General features: G+C 54.9%; 1 protein-coding gene across 1 annotated transcript; it reads right to left on the reverse strand.

Moving 5' to 3' along the window:
* Nucleotides 1-514: 514 nt before the first annotated feature.
* On the reverse strand, nucleotides 515-7,496 carry CYSRT1 (cysteine rich tail 1). Its single transcript, XM_073314477.1, has 2 exons — nucleotides 7,300-7,496; nucleotides 515-4,991 (listed from the first exon to the last, which is right to left on the reverse strand). The coding sequence occupies exon 2, from the start codon at nucleotides 4,791-4,793 to the stop codon at nucleotides 4,389-4,391; it is 405 nt and encodes a 134-aa protein (XP_073170578.1). The 5' UTR covers nucleotides 4,794-4,991; nucleotides 7,300-7,496; the 3' UTR covers nucleotides 515-4,388.
* Between the last annotated feature and the right edge of the window lie 8,643 nt (nucleotides 7,497-16,139).

The raw sequence follows: 16,139 nt of genomic DNA on the forward strand, positions 1-16,139 counted from the left end.
CCAGCCCGGAGCCCCCTCCTGCACCCAAACTCCCTCACAGTTTCCGCACCCTGCACCCCCTCCTGCACGCCAACCCCCTGCCCCAGGCTCAGCCCAGAGCCCCTCCCGAACCCCTCAGCCCCAGCCCAGAGCCTGCACTGCTTCCTGCACCCCAACCTGGTGAAAGTGCAGGAGGGTCAGGGAGAGTGGGCGATGGAGCGGCGGGAGGGAATGAAGTGAGTGAGGCCGGGCCTTAGGGAAGGGGCGGGGTAGGTCCTGGGTTGCCCTTAAATTCAAAAAGTGATCTTGGGTGTAAAAGGGTTGGAGACAGTGCTCTTGCCTCTGGGAGCCAGCCAATCCTCCCCATCCCGTGGCTAGATTGAAACCGGTAACCCCTATTCCATCCGCAGACATGGAGCGTCCCCTCCCGCTCCCCAGCTGAGCTCCAAACAGACCTGTGGCCTAGGTGACAAAGCAGGGGAGGGGATAGGGGAGCAGAGGAGGTCAAAGAAATAACACAAGTGCTAGATGCAGGTGGAATTACTTTATTCACAGCAACAGGGGCACCGGGAAATGCCAGATTTCTCAGCAGGGCCCAGGCATTGTTCAGCAGCCACCTGAGCCAACTACAGTGAAATCCGGAATCACCTGCTCCACACGGGCTGGGATGATTGGGGTCCGAGAGCACAGGCGGAGCCAGGGCCCCACTCCCAGCACAGGCGCTCTGTGTAGCAGCAGCACCGCGGACAGCCCAAAGCTTTAGCACAGTTTAGGTGCAATCAATCCAGGTCTGGGTTTTAACCATGTCCAGGGTGAGCCCTGCTGGGAACTGGTTCCTCCCACAGTCGTGTTATAGACAGGACCTCTGCCGCCCACGTGCAGCTGTGCCCCAGCAAGGGCAGTCCTGTAGCCATACAGAGCTGGGAGGAGCAGCAGCATCCAGTCCTGGCAACACGGCTGCATGGCACCCTGGCAGGCAAGCCACAGGCCTCATCCTGAGAGCCCTGGGGTTCTATGGGAGGCATGCGCTGCAGATCCCCTCAGAGATGGGGGCTGGACACCCCATGCAACGCTCTTTACGCTGCAGCTTGTGATCCAGGGACTGGCGACGGTGGATGGAGCGCTCACGCTCGCCTGGCAAGGGACAAACTGGTCTTTGGAAGCACTAGTTGGAGTACAACTGGACTATTGCTCTAGATCACCTGGAGGGGGGGAGTAACGAAGCTGAGGGACAAGAGGCACAGATGGGCTCCTGGGTCACTCCTTGCGGGCGATCCTGGCTCAATGCACTTGGGTGAAGGCCACAACGAGCTGGAGCTCTGCAGCATGGCTCTTTGGTCCCACAGCATGGAACCCCATCCCCCTGGACTGTACGCCCAGCATCCCAGTGACATCCCGTTCCATGGATCTTACACTGCCCCCCTGCTGCAGAGTTCTGGGCTGGAAACACTCCAGGACATTGGCGGGGGGGGGGGGGGGAGTTCTGGCAGCTGGGCAGGAGACAGTGGGAGCTTTTGGTACCTGAGGATAGATATCTGGGAGGCAGCTAGGGTTAGGAGCAAGTAAAAATTAGCTGGGTGTTTCTGCCACGGTATGCATCCGATGAAGTGAGCTGTAGCTCACGAAAGCTTATGCACAAATAAATTGGTTCGTCTCTAAGGTGCCACAAGTCCTCCTTTTCTTTTTGCGAATACAGACTAACACGGCTGTTACTCTGAAACCAGTTGAAACACTGACATCATTGGGTTTGAGTCAACACAGCAAGAGGGTGGGAAGGCTGTTCACAACTCTCAGAACTGTTGTTTCAGGCTGTCTTACAGTGAGCCCTCACTGAGTCCCACGGGGAAGGTTTCCTTTATAATCATAAAGGTAGGGTTGGAAGGGTTAGACTTTTATCAGTAAATATCCATGAACATCGATTTCACCATACACACCGAAACGGACCAAAAATATTTCCATTGATAATACTCAAAATTTACAGTTAGCCTTATATCAAAGCAGCATTTTTCTTACATTGCCTACTTACTTTGTACACTTTGACAATTTGTGTTTTATGGTTATAAACCTTTAACTTTTTGAATCTCCTCGTCTACTGTCATTAAATAATTATTGTCTGACCCTCCAATAACTTCCCCTACTGTGAAATTTAAATCAATAAAACTAAAAATGTTCTTTAAAATAACCCTTGATACGATCTGTACAGATTACAAACAAATAAAAGCTGAATTCCAGCCTACAGAACGGTTAGAATCTTCCGAGCCGGGCAAGCTGAGATTCTGCACATAGGGCACTGGGCATGGTCCCTGCCCCCTCCTACAGCACTGCTCAGAGTCAGGGCACTTGCTCCAGAGACAGTGGCAGGGGCTGCTCTCGAGAAGTGATGCAGCAGGTCTAGCAATGGGGCAAGTGCTAGCACAGGGCTCGGGGAGTTTTACCACTGTGCCCCAAACCCCTGCACAGTGATAAAAGCCCCACAGTGCAGCTGCTGTAACAGAAACAGCCCTTTTCTAGAGCAGAAACTCACCTGTGAGGCAGGTGGGAGCAGGCAGCTGCAGCCGCTAGGACCAGCGCTGCATGGGGCTGTTTGTGAAGGACAACAGTGGGTCTGGTTCAGGTTTCACATGCAAATCACTTGGCCTTGCACAGAGCACGCACCACATCTGGCAGGAAAGCCAAGTCTGGGGTGACACTGACAAGCTGTAGAGGGACTGAGCAGCAATCAGCCAGCTGCAGTGCATAGCAAGAGCCACCCAGTGTAAAGGGCAGAGGGGTGCTGCCTCATTCCCTTTACTCATTACCCAACCAGCTGGTGCCCCTCTGCCCGTGCAGAGGACAGCACCGCTACTCCCCGTGGCCCTGCCCCCCACATCAGGGCTGGGGCTTATGCTTTAGGAATTCTCCCAAGGGAACAGACCCAATGACTTCATTACACCCTAGTCCTGGTCATCTGGCAACCCCAGTGGCTTCGAGCCTGGCAGGTCCTGCACGCCCCTTGTCCCACTCCCTCCCCATTTCATTCTGCACCCTCCTCTGCAGCCTGCACTAGTCCCACAGCAGTACCGGCTCTAACATCAAAAGCCCTGCACTGGCCAGGCCTCACTGCTCACGTAGAGCAGGGCTGGCCAGCTGCCCCCTCTCCAGACCAAGTTGGGGTCACAAGTGCACAGCCCCTGCCTGTGCGGCAGCAGGCCACCAACCCCTGGAAAGCGGCTCCTGCCAGCCGTGCTTGTCCCCAGCACAGAGGGGTGTGAGGTGTCAGAACAGTCTCCTACCACTATGAGTTCAGACTGAGAGGCCAGTGTGTCCAGCCATGGCACATCCCCAGAGCAGAGCCCAGCACATTCTCCAAGCTGCTTTTTTGTTTGTCCTGGGTGTGTTTCCTTCCTTTGTCAGGAGGGTGAGCAGCCAAGGACTGGCAGAATCCTCATTCCAGCCTGCTTAGCAAACAGAGTTTGTACCTCTCAACCACGTTGGTCAGGGGTGTGAGCGTTACCTACCCAGTTCCACCAGCCCAAGTCCTAGTGTGGACACAGCTAGAGTAGGATCCAGGCGCTTCGTACAGTAGAGCTCATTCCCTTTCCCCTACCGGAATGCTAGGCCAGTATGAACACCTTTCCCCCAGTCTAACTGCAGCCACACTAGAGAATTGTACCGTGACTGTCATGTGTAGACAAGGCCTTGGTTTGCAAGGCCATTTCCCCACAGAATCAAGAGGCACACAGCCTTCACAGCTAGGCAAGACTGTTCCCAGCATGCCCCAGCCACAAGGAGGAGCAGTGGGAATCCACAAGCACCCCTAAAACACTGCTCAGCCCCCCACAAGCTCAGGTTCTTGCTTCTCCAATGGGTGAAACCCTGGCATGTCTTTGTCTGAGCGGGGGTCAGCACGGCTGCATGGCCTGTTGCATCAGGGCTGTTCCCCAGCACAGACAGTCAGCGGGAGCAAGCGGTCGTGTTTCCACCACAGGGCACTGCACAAGGCACTCCAGGCTTCATCAGCATGTCTTGAAACTCCCCCAGGGCCTGGCCACGATGCTGGTAGCACATCACTGCTACATGCCCATCACCGAGGTACCTGATCTCACTTTCCATAGGATAAACAAGGTCTAGAAAGCCGCCCTGCGACCAGGGCAAATATAGTCACACCTCACCCCATACCTCAGCATCCCTGAGAAAGCCAAAGACCACTGAGAGTCTCAGGAGACTGCAAGGCTGCTGTTGGCTCCGGTTGCCCCCATAGGCATCCCACAGTTCCTGCTAGGATGGGCACCATAGCTCTGGGGCTGCCCATCCCAGACCCCTTGCTGCAGTTCTACCAGCAGGATCCCACCTCCTTAAGGAGGCTGGCTCAGGGTGACATCTCAGCAGGGTGCCAGTCTGGATGTGGCAAGGGGTCAGGGCTTGTGGCGTTAGGAGACGACACAGCAGCATTTCCGGCAGCAGGGGCAGTACTTACAGCAGCCACGGTCCGTGCCCACCCCAGGACTCTTCTGGTGCTTGTCTAGTTCGATGGTGTACAGCGGGGCTGAGGAAGCCCCGTTCAGCAGCTTCAGGCTGGCATAAGGGTTATATGGCTGGGCCCAGGACTCCTGCGTCATGACTTTTGAACCATCCGAACTATCCAGTGGCACCGATTTACTGGCACCATTCAGCTGCTCTACGGCTGGGTAGGTGGGCACGGCCCCAGGATTAACAATGACAGTGGGCGAGGGCAGCTCCTCCCCCAGGTAGCGCTTAATGAAGCTGTTCTTGAGCTGACCTCGTGGAATATTCACGCTGGCATAGGGGTTCTCAACCGTGATGCCACGCTCCATGTTCCCCCCACGCAAGGCAAGCTGTCACAGGCCCTCTCTTGCTGCAGCGCCTCCAGCCACCTGGCAAACTATGGCAGAGGGAGCAAAGTCTGTGCTAGCAGCAAATCTGTACCACGCCCATCCACAGGGCAAGCAGACCCAGGCCAACGGGCTCAGCCCCAGCTCAGTTCTGTGGGCAGCCGCAGATCTTCCCAGCTCCTAGAAGAGAGAGGCTCCATTAACCCAGGAAGGGGGTGGGCAGGTCACTGGGCAGCTCCAAAGGAACCATGGCAGCAGTGACAGAAGCTCTTCACAGGGGTGTCCAGCTCCTAGGGGCCAGATGTGCATAGCACGGGCCAGGCTGCTCAGCTGAGCCCACAGGGCAGGTAAGAATCATAGAATATCAGGGTTGGAAGGGACCTCAGGAGGTCATCTAGTCCAACCCCCTGCTCAAAGCAGGACCAATCCCCAACTAAATCATCCCAGCCAGGGCTTTGTCAAGCGAGAGACTGAGCCCTTCGCCCCAAACTCCAGCCAAACCCAGCCCCAGCCCCAGAAGCAAACAGTGGGCACGGAGAATGTGCCAGGAGCTTTGAAATCACTGCCCTGGGCCCAGTCTGCAGGTGCTGGGGGGTGGAGAGGGTCCCTGGGAACAGCCAAGGGCTCCACTGGCAGGTGCCGGGTTCTGAGGGAGGGGAGGAGAGAAGGGGGCCAAGTGCCGGATGGGGGGGGTGAGAGAAGGGGACTAGATGTCAGGTACAGAAGCGGAGAGAGAAGGGAGGCAGGTAAAGGGACATGCAGGGGGAATAGAAGGGGGCCAGGTTCCAGGGGAGGACAGAAGAGAAGGGGGCCAAGTACTGGATGTGGGGGAGGGGGGTGATAGTGGGGGCCAGGTGTTGGGTGCGTGGGGGGGTTAGAAAAGAGGGGCTGGGTGGGGGAGAGAAGGGGCCCAGGTGCCAGTCGCGCGGGGGTGGGGGGAGAGAGAAGGGGGCCAGGTGCAGAGCGGGAAGAGAGAAGGGGGCTAGGTGCCGGCCTGTGGGGGGGGGGGGAAGAAGGGGGCCAGTGCCTGCCGGTAGGCCAGGAAAACAGGCAGAGAGAGAAAGGGGCCAGGTGCCAGTCACGAGGGGGGGGGCGGAGAAGAGAGAGAAGGGGGCCAGGTGCCTGCCAGCCAGCCGGAAAACAAGGCAGAGAGAGAAGGGGGCCAGGTGCCGGTCGCGGGGGGTGGGGGGGAGGAGAGAAGGGGGCCAGGTGCCGGTCGCGGGGGGTGGGGGGGAGGAGAGAAGGGGGCCAGGTGCCGGTCGCGGGGGGTGGGGGGGAGGAGAGAAGGGGGCCAGGTGCCGGTCGCGGGGGGTGGGGGGGAGGAGAGAAGGGGGCCAGGTGCCGGTCGCGGGGGGGGGGGAAGGGGGCCAGACTGCGGGGGGGGGGAGGAGAGAAGGGGACCAGGTGCCGGTCGCGGGGGGGGGAAGGGGGCCAGACTGCGGGGGGGGGGGGAGAGAAGGGGGCAGGTGCCGGTCGCGGGGGGGGGGGGAAGGGGACCAGACTGCGGGGGGGGGGAGAGAAGGGGGCCAGGTGCCGGTCGCGGGGGGGGGGAGGAGAGAAGGGGGCCAGGTGCCGGTCGCGGGGGGGGAGAAGGGGGCCAGACTGCGGGGGGGGGAGGAGAGAAGGGGGCAGGTGCCGGTCGCGGGGGGTGGGGGGGAGAGAAGGGGGCCAGGTGCCGGTCGCGGGGGGTGGGGGGGGAGAGAAGGGGGCCAGGTGCCGGTCGCGGGGGGGGGAGGAGAGAAGGGGGCCAGGTGCCGGTCGCGGGGGGGGGAAGGGGGCCAGACTGCGGGGGGGGGAGGAGAGAAGGGGGCCAGGTGCCGGTCGCGGGGGGGCCAGACTGCGGGGGGGGGAGGAGAGAAGGGGGCCAGGTGCCGGTCGCGGGGGGGGGGAAGGGGGCCAGACTGCGGGGGGGGGGGAGGAGAGAAGGGGACCAGGTGCCGGTCGCGGGGGGGGAAGGGGGCCAGACTGCGGGGGGGGGGGAGAGAAGGGGGCAGGTGCCGGTCGCGGGGGGGGGGGGGGGGAAGGGGACCAGACTGCGGGGGGGGGAGAGAAGGGGGCCAGGTGCCGGTCGCGGGGGGGGGAGGAGAGAAGGGGGCCAGGTGCCGGTCGCGGGGGGGGAGAAGGGGGCCAGACTGCGGGGGGGGGAGGAGAGAAGGGGGCAGGTGCCGGTCGCGGGGGGTGGGGGGGGAGAGAAGGGGGCCAGGTGCCGGTCGCGGGGGGTGGGGGGGGAGAGAAGGGGGCCAGGTGCCGGTCGCGGGGGGGGGAGGAGAGAAGGGGGCCAGGTGCCGGTCGCGGGGGGGGGAAGGGGGCCAGACTGCGGGGGGGGGAGGAGAGAAGGGGGCCAGGTGCCGGTCGCGGGGGGGGCCAGACTGCGGGGGGGGAGGAGAGAAGGGGGGGGGCCAGGTGCCGGTCGCGGGGGGGGGGAAGGGGACCAGGTGCGGGGGGACCCAAGCAGGCCCGGGTGTGGGTTCCCCTCGGGGCCACTCACCGCCCCTCGGGGCCGCCCCCTCCGCCGGACGCTCCTGCCGGCGGCGGCTGCTGCAGGCTCCGAGCCCCGCGATCTGTGCCCGGAACCGCCGCCGCTTCCTCCTGCTGCCCTGCAGCCGCACCCCAGGCGGGGCAGGGCTCGGCCAAGGACAGGGCGGCTGCCCGGGCCGGCCCAGCCTCCCGAACACCCTCCCCCTGCCTCCTGCAGCCCCGTGCCGCGACACCCCGCGACACCCCTTCCCTTGGCCCCGCCCCTCACCCCATCAACCCCCTGCCCCATAGCCCCTCTAGCGACACCCCAGCCGAGCCCCCACACCCCCAAGCCCAACTTCTGCCCCCAGCCCAGCTCCGGACACCTCCTGGCCTCGCTCCCAACCTCCCGGCCCAGCAGCCTCCTCTCCCACCTCCTGACCCCAGGCCTGCGCCCAGACCCCCCCTCCAGCCCAGGCTATGGCGCCCCCGCGCTCCCCCGCCCCTCCCCACTTTCTGAGGATGTACAAAGAAGTCCAGAGTCGACGGCTGTTGACATTCGTCCAGAAAGGGGTCCTCTGGGCTGTGCGTCAGCCCTTTGCTTGTCCCTACTGATCTCAGCCCCGCCATGGCCTGTTGGCGCCAAGCGTGGCGGAGAAGTGCCAAGAACTGGCGCAATGGCTAGTTGTGGAAGGGGTGTTTTTAGAAGTAATGGCCATGTCCCTGTTCTCGTCCAGAACCCAGCCTTCCTCCTGCAGCAGAGGATGAAGAACCCCTCCTGTATGGCTACATGCCAAGAATTGCCCTTTTTCAACATGGCCGCCATTGCTGGTATTCTCAATGGAACTGGTGCCACAGGTTGCCCTTAATAAAGATGGTTACTGCCAGCCTTCCCCTCCCTCCCCCTCTGTGCTTCCTGAGGGAGCTGGTGGCCATTTTGAAGAAGGTCCTTTTTCGTGGCATTCTCTGCAGAAGAACATGCCCCCAGCCTTCGTCCTGTTTTCAAAATCTACTTGTTGCACCACATCCACTGCACAGGGACTGCAGGAGGTCTGGAGACACTGCAGGATAGGGAAGGGGGAAAGAGGTGGGTGGGTGCCCATACAGGGACCCGTGCAGATGGGGAGGGGGAGCAGTGATGTGCACTCCTGCTGCTCTGGTGCAAAGCAGCTTTAAGCACCTCACAACTGGCCAGTGCTCTCTGTGCTACTCTACGGTGGAGTCTCCTGTCACAGATCGTGTCCTATTTTGATTTAATTTAAATTGGTAAAAAATGGGTTTAGCCCTTGTCTACAAACAAAAGTTGTACCCCTTTAACTCTACGCACAGAAAGAACAGGAGGACTTGTGGCACCTTAGAGACTAACATATTTATTTGAGCATAAGCTTTCGTGAGCTACAGCTCACTTCATCGGATGCATTATGCTCAAATAAATTGGTTAGTCTCTAAGGTGCCACAAGTACTCCTTTTCTTTTGGCAAATACAGACTAACACGGCTGCTACTCTGAAATCTACCCACAGAGTTAAGCTGGTACAACCCCTGCAGTGTGGATGCAGTTATACTGGTATAGCGGTTTCTGGTTATTCCTGTGTGGAAAGCGGAATGAGCTCTACTGCAATATGGCACCTTGATACCAATCTCACTGCATCCACAGTAGGGGACTGATTTAACTATTTGGGTAGAGTAATATCCCCTGACAGAAATAGTTCTCCCAGTATCAAGTCTGTGTGTAGAGCAAGCCTAAAGCTACATTCAAACAGGACACTTCGTCCGAAATGAGCATTCATCCACAGACAGAATGACTAAGGGTGTGAATTAAAATCCATTTGGGGGATGGCGTTGGCTAGTGTGGTAACCAGTCCTTACCTAGGCTTGGTCAACGTTAAAAGCTACAGGAGCTAAAGGTGTGACATGAAATGATTTAACTGGATGTAAATTTGTGTGAGGGCACTATGCTACCGACTTTCTAGAGGTCTGGCTTGTGTTGATAGATATTTGGGACCAAGCTAAGCCACTATAATTGCTCTTACACTGATAGAAGAGTGTCCTCCCAGAGGTTTGCATCAGTGTAAATTGGGTTTTAATTTGGTTTCAGTTACACTAGTGAGTTAGTAAGGCCTCTGGGGCAGGGACCATCTTTATTGTGTATGGCTAGAGCCCAGTGCAGAGAGGTGTTGATTCCTGACAGGGCCTCTGGAACTACTGCAGTAGAAATAATTCATGCTAATAATGCAAGTTTCCCTGGTCTCTGGTCACAGAGTCACTTTGGCTGGATAAGCCTTCCAGATAGTCACTTGGGCCATGCACTGGTATCCATGGAAGGCCTCTGGGGTGATGACACTCACCTTCCTGTGCTGACAACCTGAGTTGGGAATGCGCAGGGATCCTTTCTGTAGCTCTGATCTCACTACTGCAGCCAGCCTCCAAAGTCCACTGCATCCCTTGCGTTAAAAGGGTTTGAAGCTGCTGGCTCCATCAGTGGGAAGCAGAAGGGAGGTAATGATGTCACTGCCTTTTTGTATCTACACTGCTTTAGAACATAAGAACAGCCATACTGGGTCAGACCAAAGGTCCATCTAGCCCAATAATCTGTCTTCAAACAATGGCCGATGCCAGGTACCCGAGAGGGAATGAAAAGAATAGGTAATCATCAAGTGATCCATCCCCTGTCAGCCATTTGCAACTTCTGGCAAACAGGCTAGGGACACCATCCCTGCCCATCCTGGCTAATAGCCATTGATGGATCTATCTATCCTCCATGAACTTATCTAGTTCTTTTCTGAACCCTGTTATAGTCTTAGCCTTCACAACATCCTCTAGCAATGAGTTCCACAGGTTGACTGTGCGTTGTGTGAAAAAATACTTCCTTTTGTTTTTTTTTAAATCTATTGCACATTAATTTCATCTGGTGACCCCTAGTTCTTGTGTTATGAGTAAGGGTGTGTGTCTGCCACGGAAGTCACAGATTCCATGACTCTCCGTGATTTCTGCAGTGGCCAGTGCTAGCTCAGGGGCTGCCTGAGCTGGTCAGCCCCTGGGCCAGCAATAGCAGCAGCAATTTGGGTATGTGGGAGGGCGCTCGGGGCTGGAGTGCGGGGCGGCGCTTACCTCAGGGGGAGGGCTCCCCAGCTCCGACCAGCATGTCCGTGCAGGCATCACCCCCACAGCTCCCATTGGCTGCAGTTCCTGGCCAATGGGAGCTGCGGAGCCGGGGCTTGTGGCAGGAGCAGCATGCGGAGCCCCCTTGGCTGCCCCTCCCCCTAGGAGCTGCAGGAACATGCCTGTCGGAGCTGGGTAGGGAACCTTCCAACTCCGCCAATCCTCCCCCGCAGCAGCAGCAGCAGGGGTCCTGGGCTGCGCGCTGCCCGCCCCCCACCAGCACCAGCAGGGTCCTGGACTGCACACCGCCGCCCACACACACTCCCCACCAGCGCCAGGGGCGGGGCTTCTGGGCCAAGCGCCACCACCCACCCCCACTAGGCACCAGTGAAGGTCCTGGGCCACCCCCACAGCACCCTGGACCACCCCCACAGAGCACTTGGGACCCCCAGCCCAAGTTTTAGTTATGGGTATATAGCAAAAGTCATGGACAGGTCACAGGCTGTGAATTTTTGTTTACTGCCCTGTGACCTATCCATGACTTTCACTAAAAATACATGTGGCTAAAACATAGGCTTAGTTATGAGAAGGAGTAAATAACACTTCCTTATTTACTTTCTCCACGCCAGTCATGATTTTATAGACCTCTATCATATCCCCCCTTAGTCGTTTCTTTTCCAAGATGAAAAGTCCCAGTCTTATTACTCTCTCCTCATACGGCAGCCGTACTATACCCCTAATCATTTTTGTTGCCTTTTTCTCTATCTTTTCCAATTCCAATATATCTTTTTTTGAGATGGGGCGACCACATCTGCATGCAGTATTCAAGATGGGGTCGTACCATGGATTTATATAGAGGCAATATGATATTTTCTGTCTTATCGATCTCTTTCTTAATTATTCCCAACATTCTGTCCACCTTTTTGATTGCTGCTGCACATTGAGTGGATGTTTTCAGAGAACTATCCACAATGACTCCCAGATCTCTTTCTTGAATGGTAACAGCTAATTTAGACCCCATCATTTTATATGTATAGTTGAAATTATGTTTTCCAACGTGCATTACTTTGCATTTATCTAATTTCATTGCCATTTTGTTGCCCAGTCACCCAGCTTTGAGAGATCCTTTAGTAGCTCTTCACAGTCTGCCTGGGACTTAACTAACTTGAGTAGTTTTGTATCATCTACAAATTTTGCCACCTCGCTGGTTACCCCTTTTTCCAGTTAATTTATGTATATGTTGAATAGGACTGGGCCCAGTACAGATCCCTGGAGGACATCAGGCCCAGTACAGATCCCTGGAGGACACCACTATTTATCTCTCTCCATTCTGAAAACTGACCATTTATTCCTACCCTTTGTTTCCTATCTTTTAACCAGTTACCAATCCATGAGAGGACCTTCCCTCTTATCCCATGACAGCTTCCTTTGCTTAAGAGTCTTTGGTGAGGGACCTTGTCAAAGGCTTTCTGAAAATCTAAGTACACTATATCCACTGGATCACCCTTGTCCACATGCTTTTTGACCCCTTCAAACAATTCTAGTAGATTGGTGAGGCATGATTTCCCTTTACAAAAAACATGTTGACTCTTCCCCAACAAATTATGTTCATCTGTGTTTCTGACAATTTTGTTCTTGACTATAGTTTCAGCCAGTTTGCCCGGTACTGAAGTCAGGCTTACTGGCCTGTAATTGCCGGGATCACCTCTGGAGCCCTTTTAAAAAATTGATGTCACATTAGCTATCCTCCAGTCATTTGGTACAGAAGCTGATTTAAATGATAGGTTACAGACGACAGTTAGTTGTTCTGCAATTTCACATTTACGTTCCATGGGTGAACACCATCTGATCCTGGTGACTTATTACTGTTTAGTTTATCAATTTGTTCCAAAACCTCCTGTAATGACACCTCAATCTGGAACAGTTCCTCAGATCTGTCACCTAAAAAGAATGGCTTAGGTTTGGGAATCTCCCTCACATCCTCAGCCATGAAGACCAATGCAAAGAATTCATTTAGTTTCCCCGCAAAGACCTTATCATCCTTGAGTGCTCCTTTAGCATCTCGATCATCCAGTGGCCCCACTGGTTGTTTAGCAGGCTTCCTGCTTCTGATGTACTTAAAAAAAATTTTTGCTATTACTTTTTGAGTCTTTGGCTAGCTGTTCTTCAAATTCTTTTTTGGCCTTTCTAATTATATTTTTACATTTCATTTGCCAGAGGTTATGCTCCTTTCTGTTTTCCTCACTAGGATTTGAGTGGTGAAGTGGTGAAGTTCACTAGTGGTGAAGTACTGGAATGGGTTATCTAGGGAGGTGGTGGAATCTCCTTCCTTAGAGGTTTTTAAGGTCAGGCTTGACAAAGCCCTGGCTGGGATGATTTAGTTGGGGATTGGTCCTGCTTTGAGCAGGGGGTTGGACTAGATGACCTCCTGAGGTCCCTTCCAACCCTGATATTCTATGATTCTATGATTTAACTTCCACTTTTTAAAGAATGCCTTTTTGCATCTCACTGCTCCTTTTACTTTGTTGTTTAGCCACGGTGGCACTTTTTTGTTTTTTAATTTGGGGTATACATTTAAATTGAGCCTCTATTATGGTGTCTTTAAAAAATGCGGAGGCCATGATGCCAGGAGGCAGTGCTGTCTCTGTGGTGCCAGGAGGCAGTGCCCAGGCCATGGCACTGGGGGGCAGAGACGTCTCTATCATGACGGGGCAGTGCCAAGGCCATGGTGCCGGGGACACAGTGCTGTCTCTATGGCACCCCAGGGCAGTGCTGTCTCTGACGTGGTTGGGCGCAGTGTAGAGATGGTGGCGCTGTGGGGCAGTGCAGAGGCCATGGCGCCGGGGGGCAGTGCAGAGACCATGGTGCTAGCAGGTGGGATTCACAGAAACCAAGGCCAGAAAGGACCACTGTGATCATCTAGTCCAGGGGTGGCCAACCTGGGGCTCCGGAGCCACATGCGGCTCTTCAGAAGCTAATATGCGGCTCCTTGTCTAGGCACCGACTCCGGGGCTGGATCTACAGGCGCCAACTTTCCAGTGTGCCGGGGGGTGCTCACTGCTCAACCCCTGGCTCTGCCACAGGCCCTGCCCCCAACTCCACCCCTTCCCGCCCCCTCCCCTGAGCCTGCCGTGCCCTTGCTCCTCCCCCCCTCTGCCCCCAGCCTCCTGCATGCCACGAAACAGCTGATCAGGAGGTGCGGGGGAGGGAGGGGGAGGTGCTGATTGATGGGGCTGCTGGTGGGTGGGAGGTGCTGGGAGCGGGGTGGGGAGCTGACGGGGTGGGGGCTGCTGACATGTTACTGTGGCTCTTTGGCAATGTACATTCGTAAATTCTGGCTCCTTCTAATCTGACCCCCTGTATAATGCAGGCCAGAGACCTGCCCCACAATCATCCCTAGGGCAGATCTGTTAGAGAAACAGCCAAGCTAGATTTTAAAACGGTCAATGATGGAGAATCCAGGGATCCAGCACAGGCACCTTCCTTGTCCCTGCTACTCCTCTCCTCTGCCCTATGCTGCCAGGCTGAGAAAACCGGAGACTCCGGGTCCCCTCACCCTCCACACGCAGACAATTTTCTAGGTTGCAACAGGCCATAAACATTTTAAAATGGGTCCTGAGCCCGAAATGGTTGAGAACCACTGCTCCAGGCTATTTCAAACATAGTGTATCAAGTAGAACAGGTTACAATAGTGACATGCTGTATATTTTAGGGAATTAGAATACAGGAACTCTATTGACTACGTGACAAGCTTCAGAGTGGTAGCCGTGTTAGTCTGTGTCAGCAAAAATAATGAGGAGTCCTTGTGGTACCTTAGAGACTAACAAATGTATTTGCTTTCAGAGTAGCAGCCGTGTTAGTCTGTATCCACAAAAAGAACAGGAGGACTTGTGGCACCTTAGAGACTAACAAATTTATTAGAGCATAAGCTTTCGTGAGCTACAGCTCACTTCATTGGGTGCATAGAATGGAACATATAGTAAGAAGATATATATATACATACAGAGAAGGTGGAAGTTGCCATACAAACTGTGAGAGGCGAATTAGTTCAGATGAGCTATTATCAGCAGAAGAAAAAAACGTTTGTAGTGATAATCAAGATGGCCCATTTAGACAGTTTACAAGAAGGTGTGAGGATACTTAACATGGGGAAATAGATTCAATATGTGTAATGACCCAGCCACGCCCAGTCTCTATTCAAACCCAAGTTAATGGTATCTAGTTTGCATATTAATTCAAGCTCAGCAGTGTCTCATTGGAGTCTGTTTTTGAAGCTTTTCTGTTGCAGAATTGCCACCGTTAAATCAGTGGGTTCTAACCCACGAAAGCTTATGCCCAAATACATTTGTTAGTCTCTAAGGTGCCACAAGGACTCCTCGTTATTTTTATTGACTATGTATTTCTCAGCACTGGTCTGCTCACTGCCCCCTAGGAGCTGTCTTAGGAACTGACTGTATTACCTCTTCAGTAACCAAGTGGTACCAAGAGTATTTTCACCTGTCCTTTTCTGCCAGGTGAAGGCACCTGTAGGAGTGAGGGTCTGCTGGGGCCTCATGCGGTGCTAGAGCTTATAGGTGCCTATAGGAGTGCGGAGCACCTCCTGGACTCGGGTCCGAGCTTGCAGTACCCCACATACCCAGGGATCCACAGAGTTTGGGGACCCAGAGTCTTTGTCACATCCCCATGGGGTGGGAGGCAGCTACAGAAAATACAGGAAATGCTGAAAGGTGAAGCCCTCCAATGTGGACATAGGGCCAAAGAGAGAGAGAGAGAGAGAGAGCACAAGACAAGCCCTCTACCACTTAATTATTTCTATTTCAGTAGCTCCTTGAGACCCGGTATCTGCCCCCAAAGGGTTTGAACGCTAAGCACACGGTGAGACAACAACAGAGGGATACAACAGATAAATGGGGGAAGACAAGCTAACAGCAAAGCCATCATAATAGTGCCGCAGCACCAGGATGCCCAGTGCCCGCCATTGGGTGCCATCCCAGCAGGGAGGAGTTGTAAGGAGGGATTTGGACAAGGACATTGGTGGCTTTGTGGAGAGCACCTACTATGCAAGGGATTTGGTCTGGTCCTGATCCTGGCTGCTCTGGAGGGTTCTGTACTGATCACTAGGGCCCCCCACTCTTCTTGTGTTCTGGGAGTCTCTGAGGAACCATCTTCTGGAGCAGCAGGATTGCATTCAGGAGGTGATTCCTCATCTTTCTGCTGCTTGCTGCCTCCTCCCTTGGTGAGGAGGAGGAAAATCTCTCTCCCTTGGAATGGGCATCATGCTAAGCAGCTTTCCAAATATATTTGTGTCTGTAACTGGATCCAGGGTGGTAACCATGTTAGTCTGTATCAGCAAAAACAACAAGGAGTTCTTGTAGCACATTAGAGACTAACAAATTTATTTGGGCATAAGCTTATGCCCAAATAAATTTGTTAGTCTCTAATGTGCCACAAGTACTCCTCGTTGTTGTAACTGGATCCTGATCCTTCACAGCTAGAGGAACTAGTCTGGGAGATCACTTACCTGTTCCAGGTAACCTGAGAAGGCAAGTGGAAGCCAAAGGAATAAGAATCAGAATGGGTGCTGGGTGCAGGAAGATGGTCCCAGGGAAGTGACTGGGAGGGAGAAGGTGAAGGAAGGCCCAGGCCGTTATTCTTTTAAGGGCCTGGGACCTTGAGCCTTGCAGGGTGGGTGAGGAAAAACTCCCTGTGCTGGTTCGGAGAGATGTTTGGGGCAATTAGACCCTCTCGGGAAGGGTCAAGGAGTGATCAGG

The sequence above is a fragment of the Lepidochelys kempii genome, chromosome 16, assembly GCF_965140265.1.
Source record: "Lepidochelys kempii isolate rLepKem1 chromosome 16, rLepKem1.hap2, whole genome shotgun sequence".
In the NCBI taxonomy this organism is placed as follows: domain Eukaryota; kingdom Metazoa; phylum Chordata; order Testudines; family Cheloniidae; genus Lepidochelys; species Lepidochelys kempii.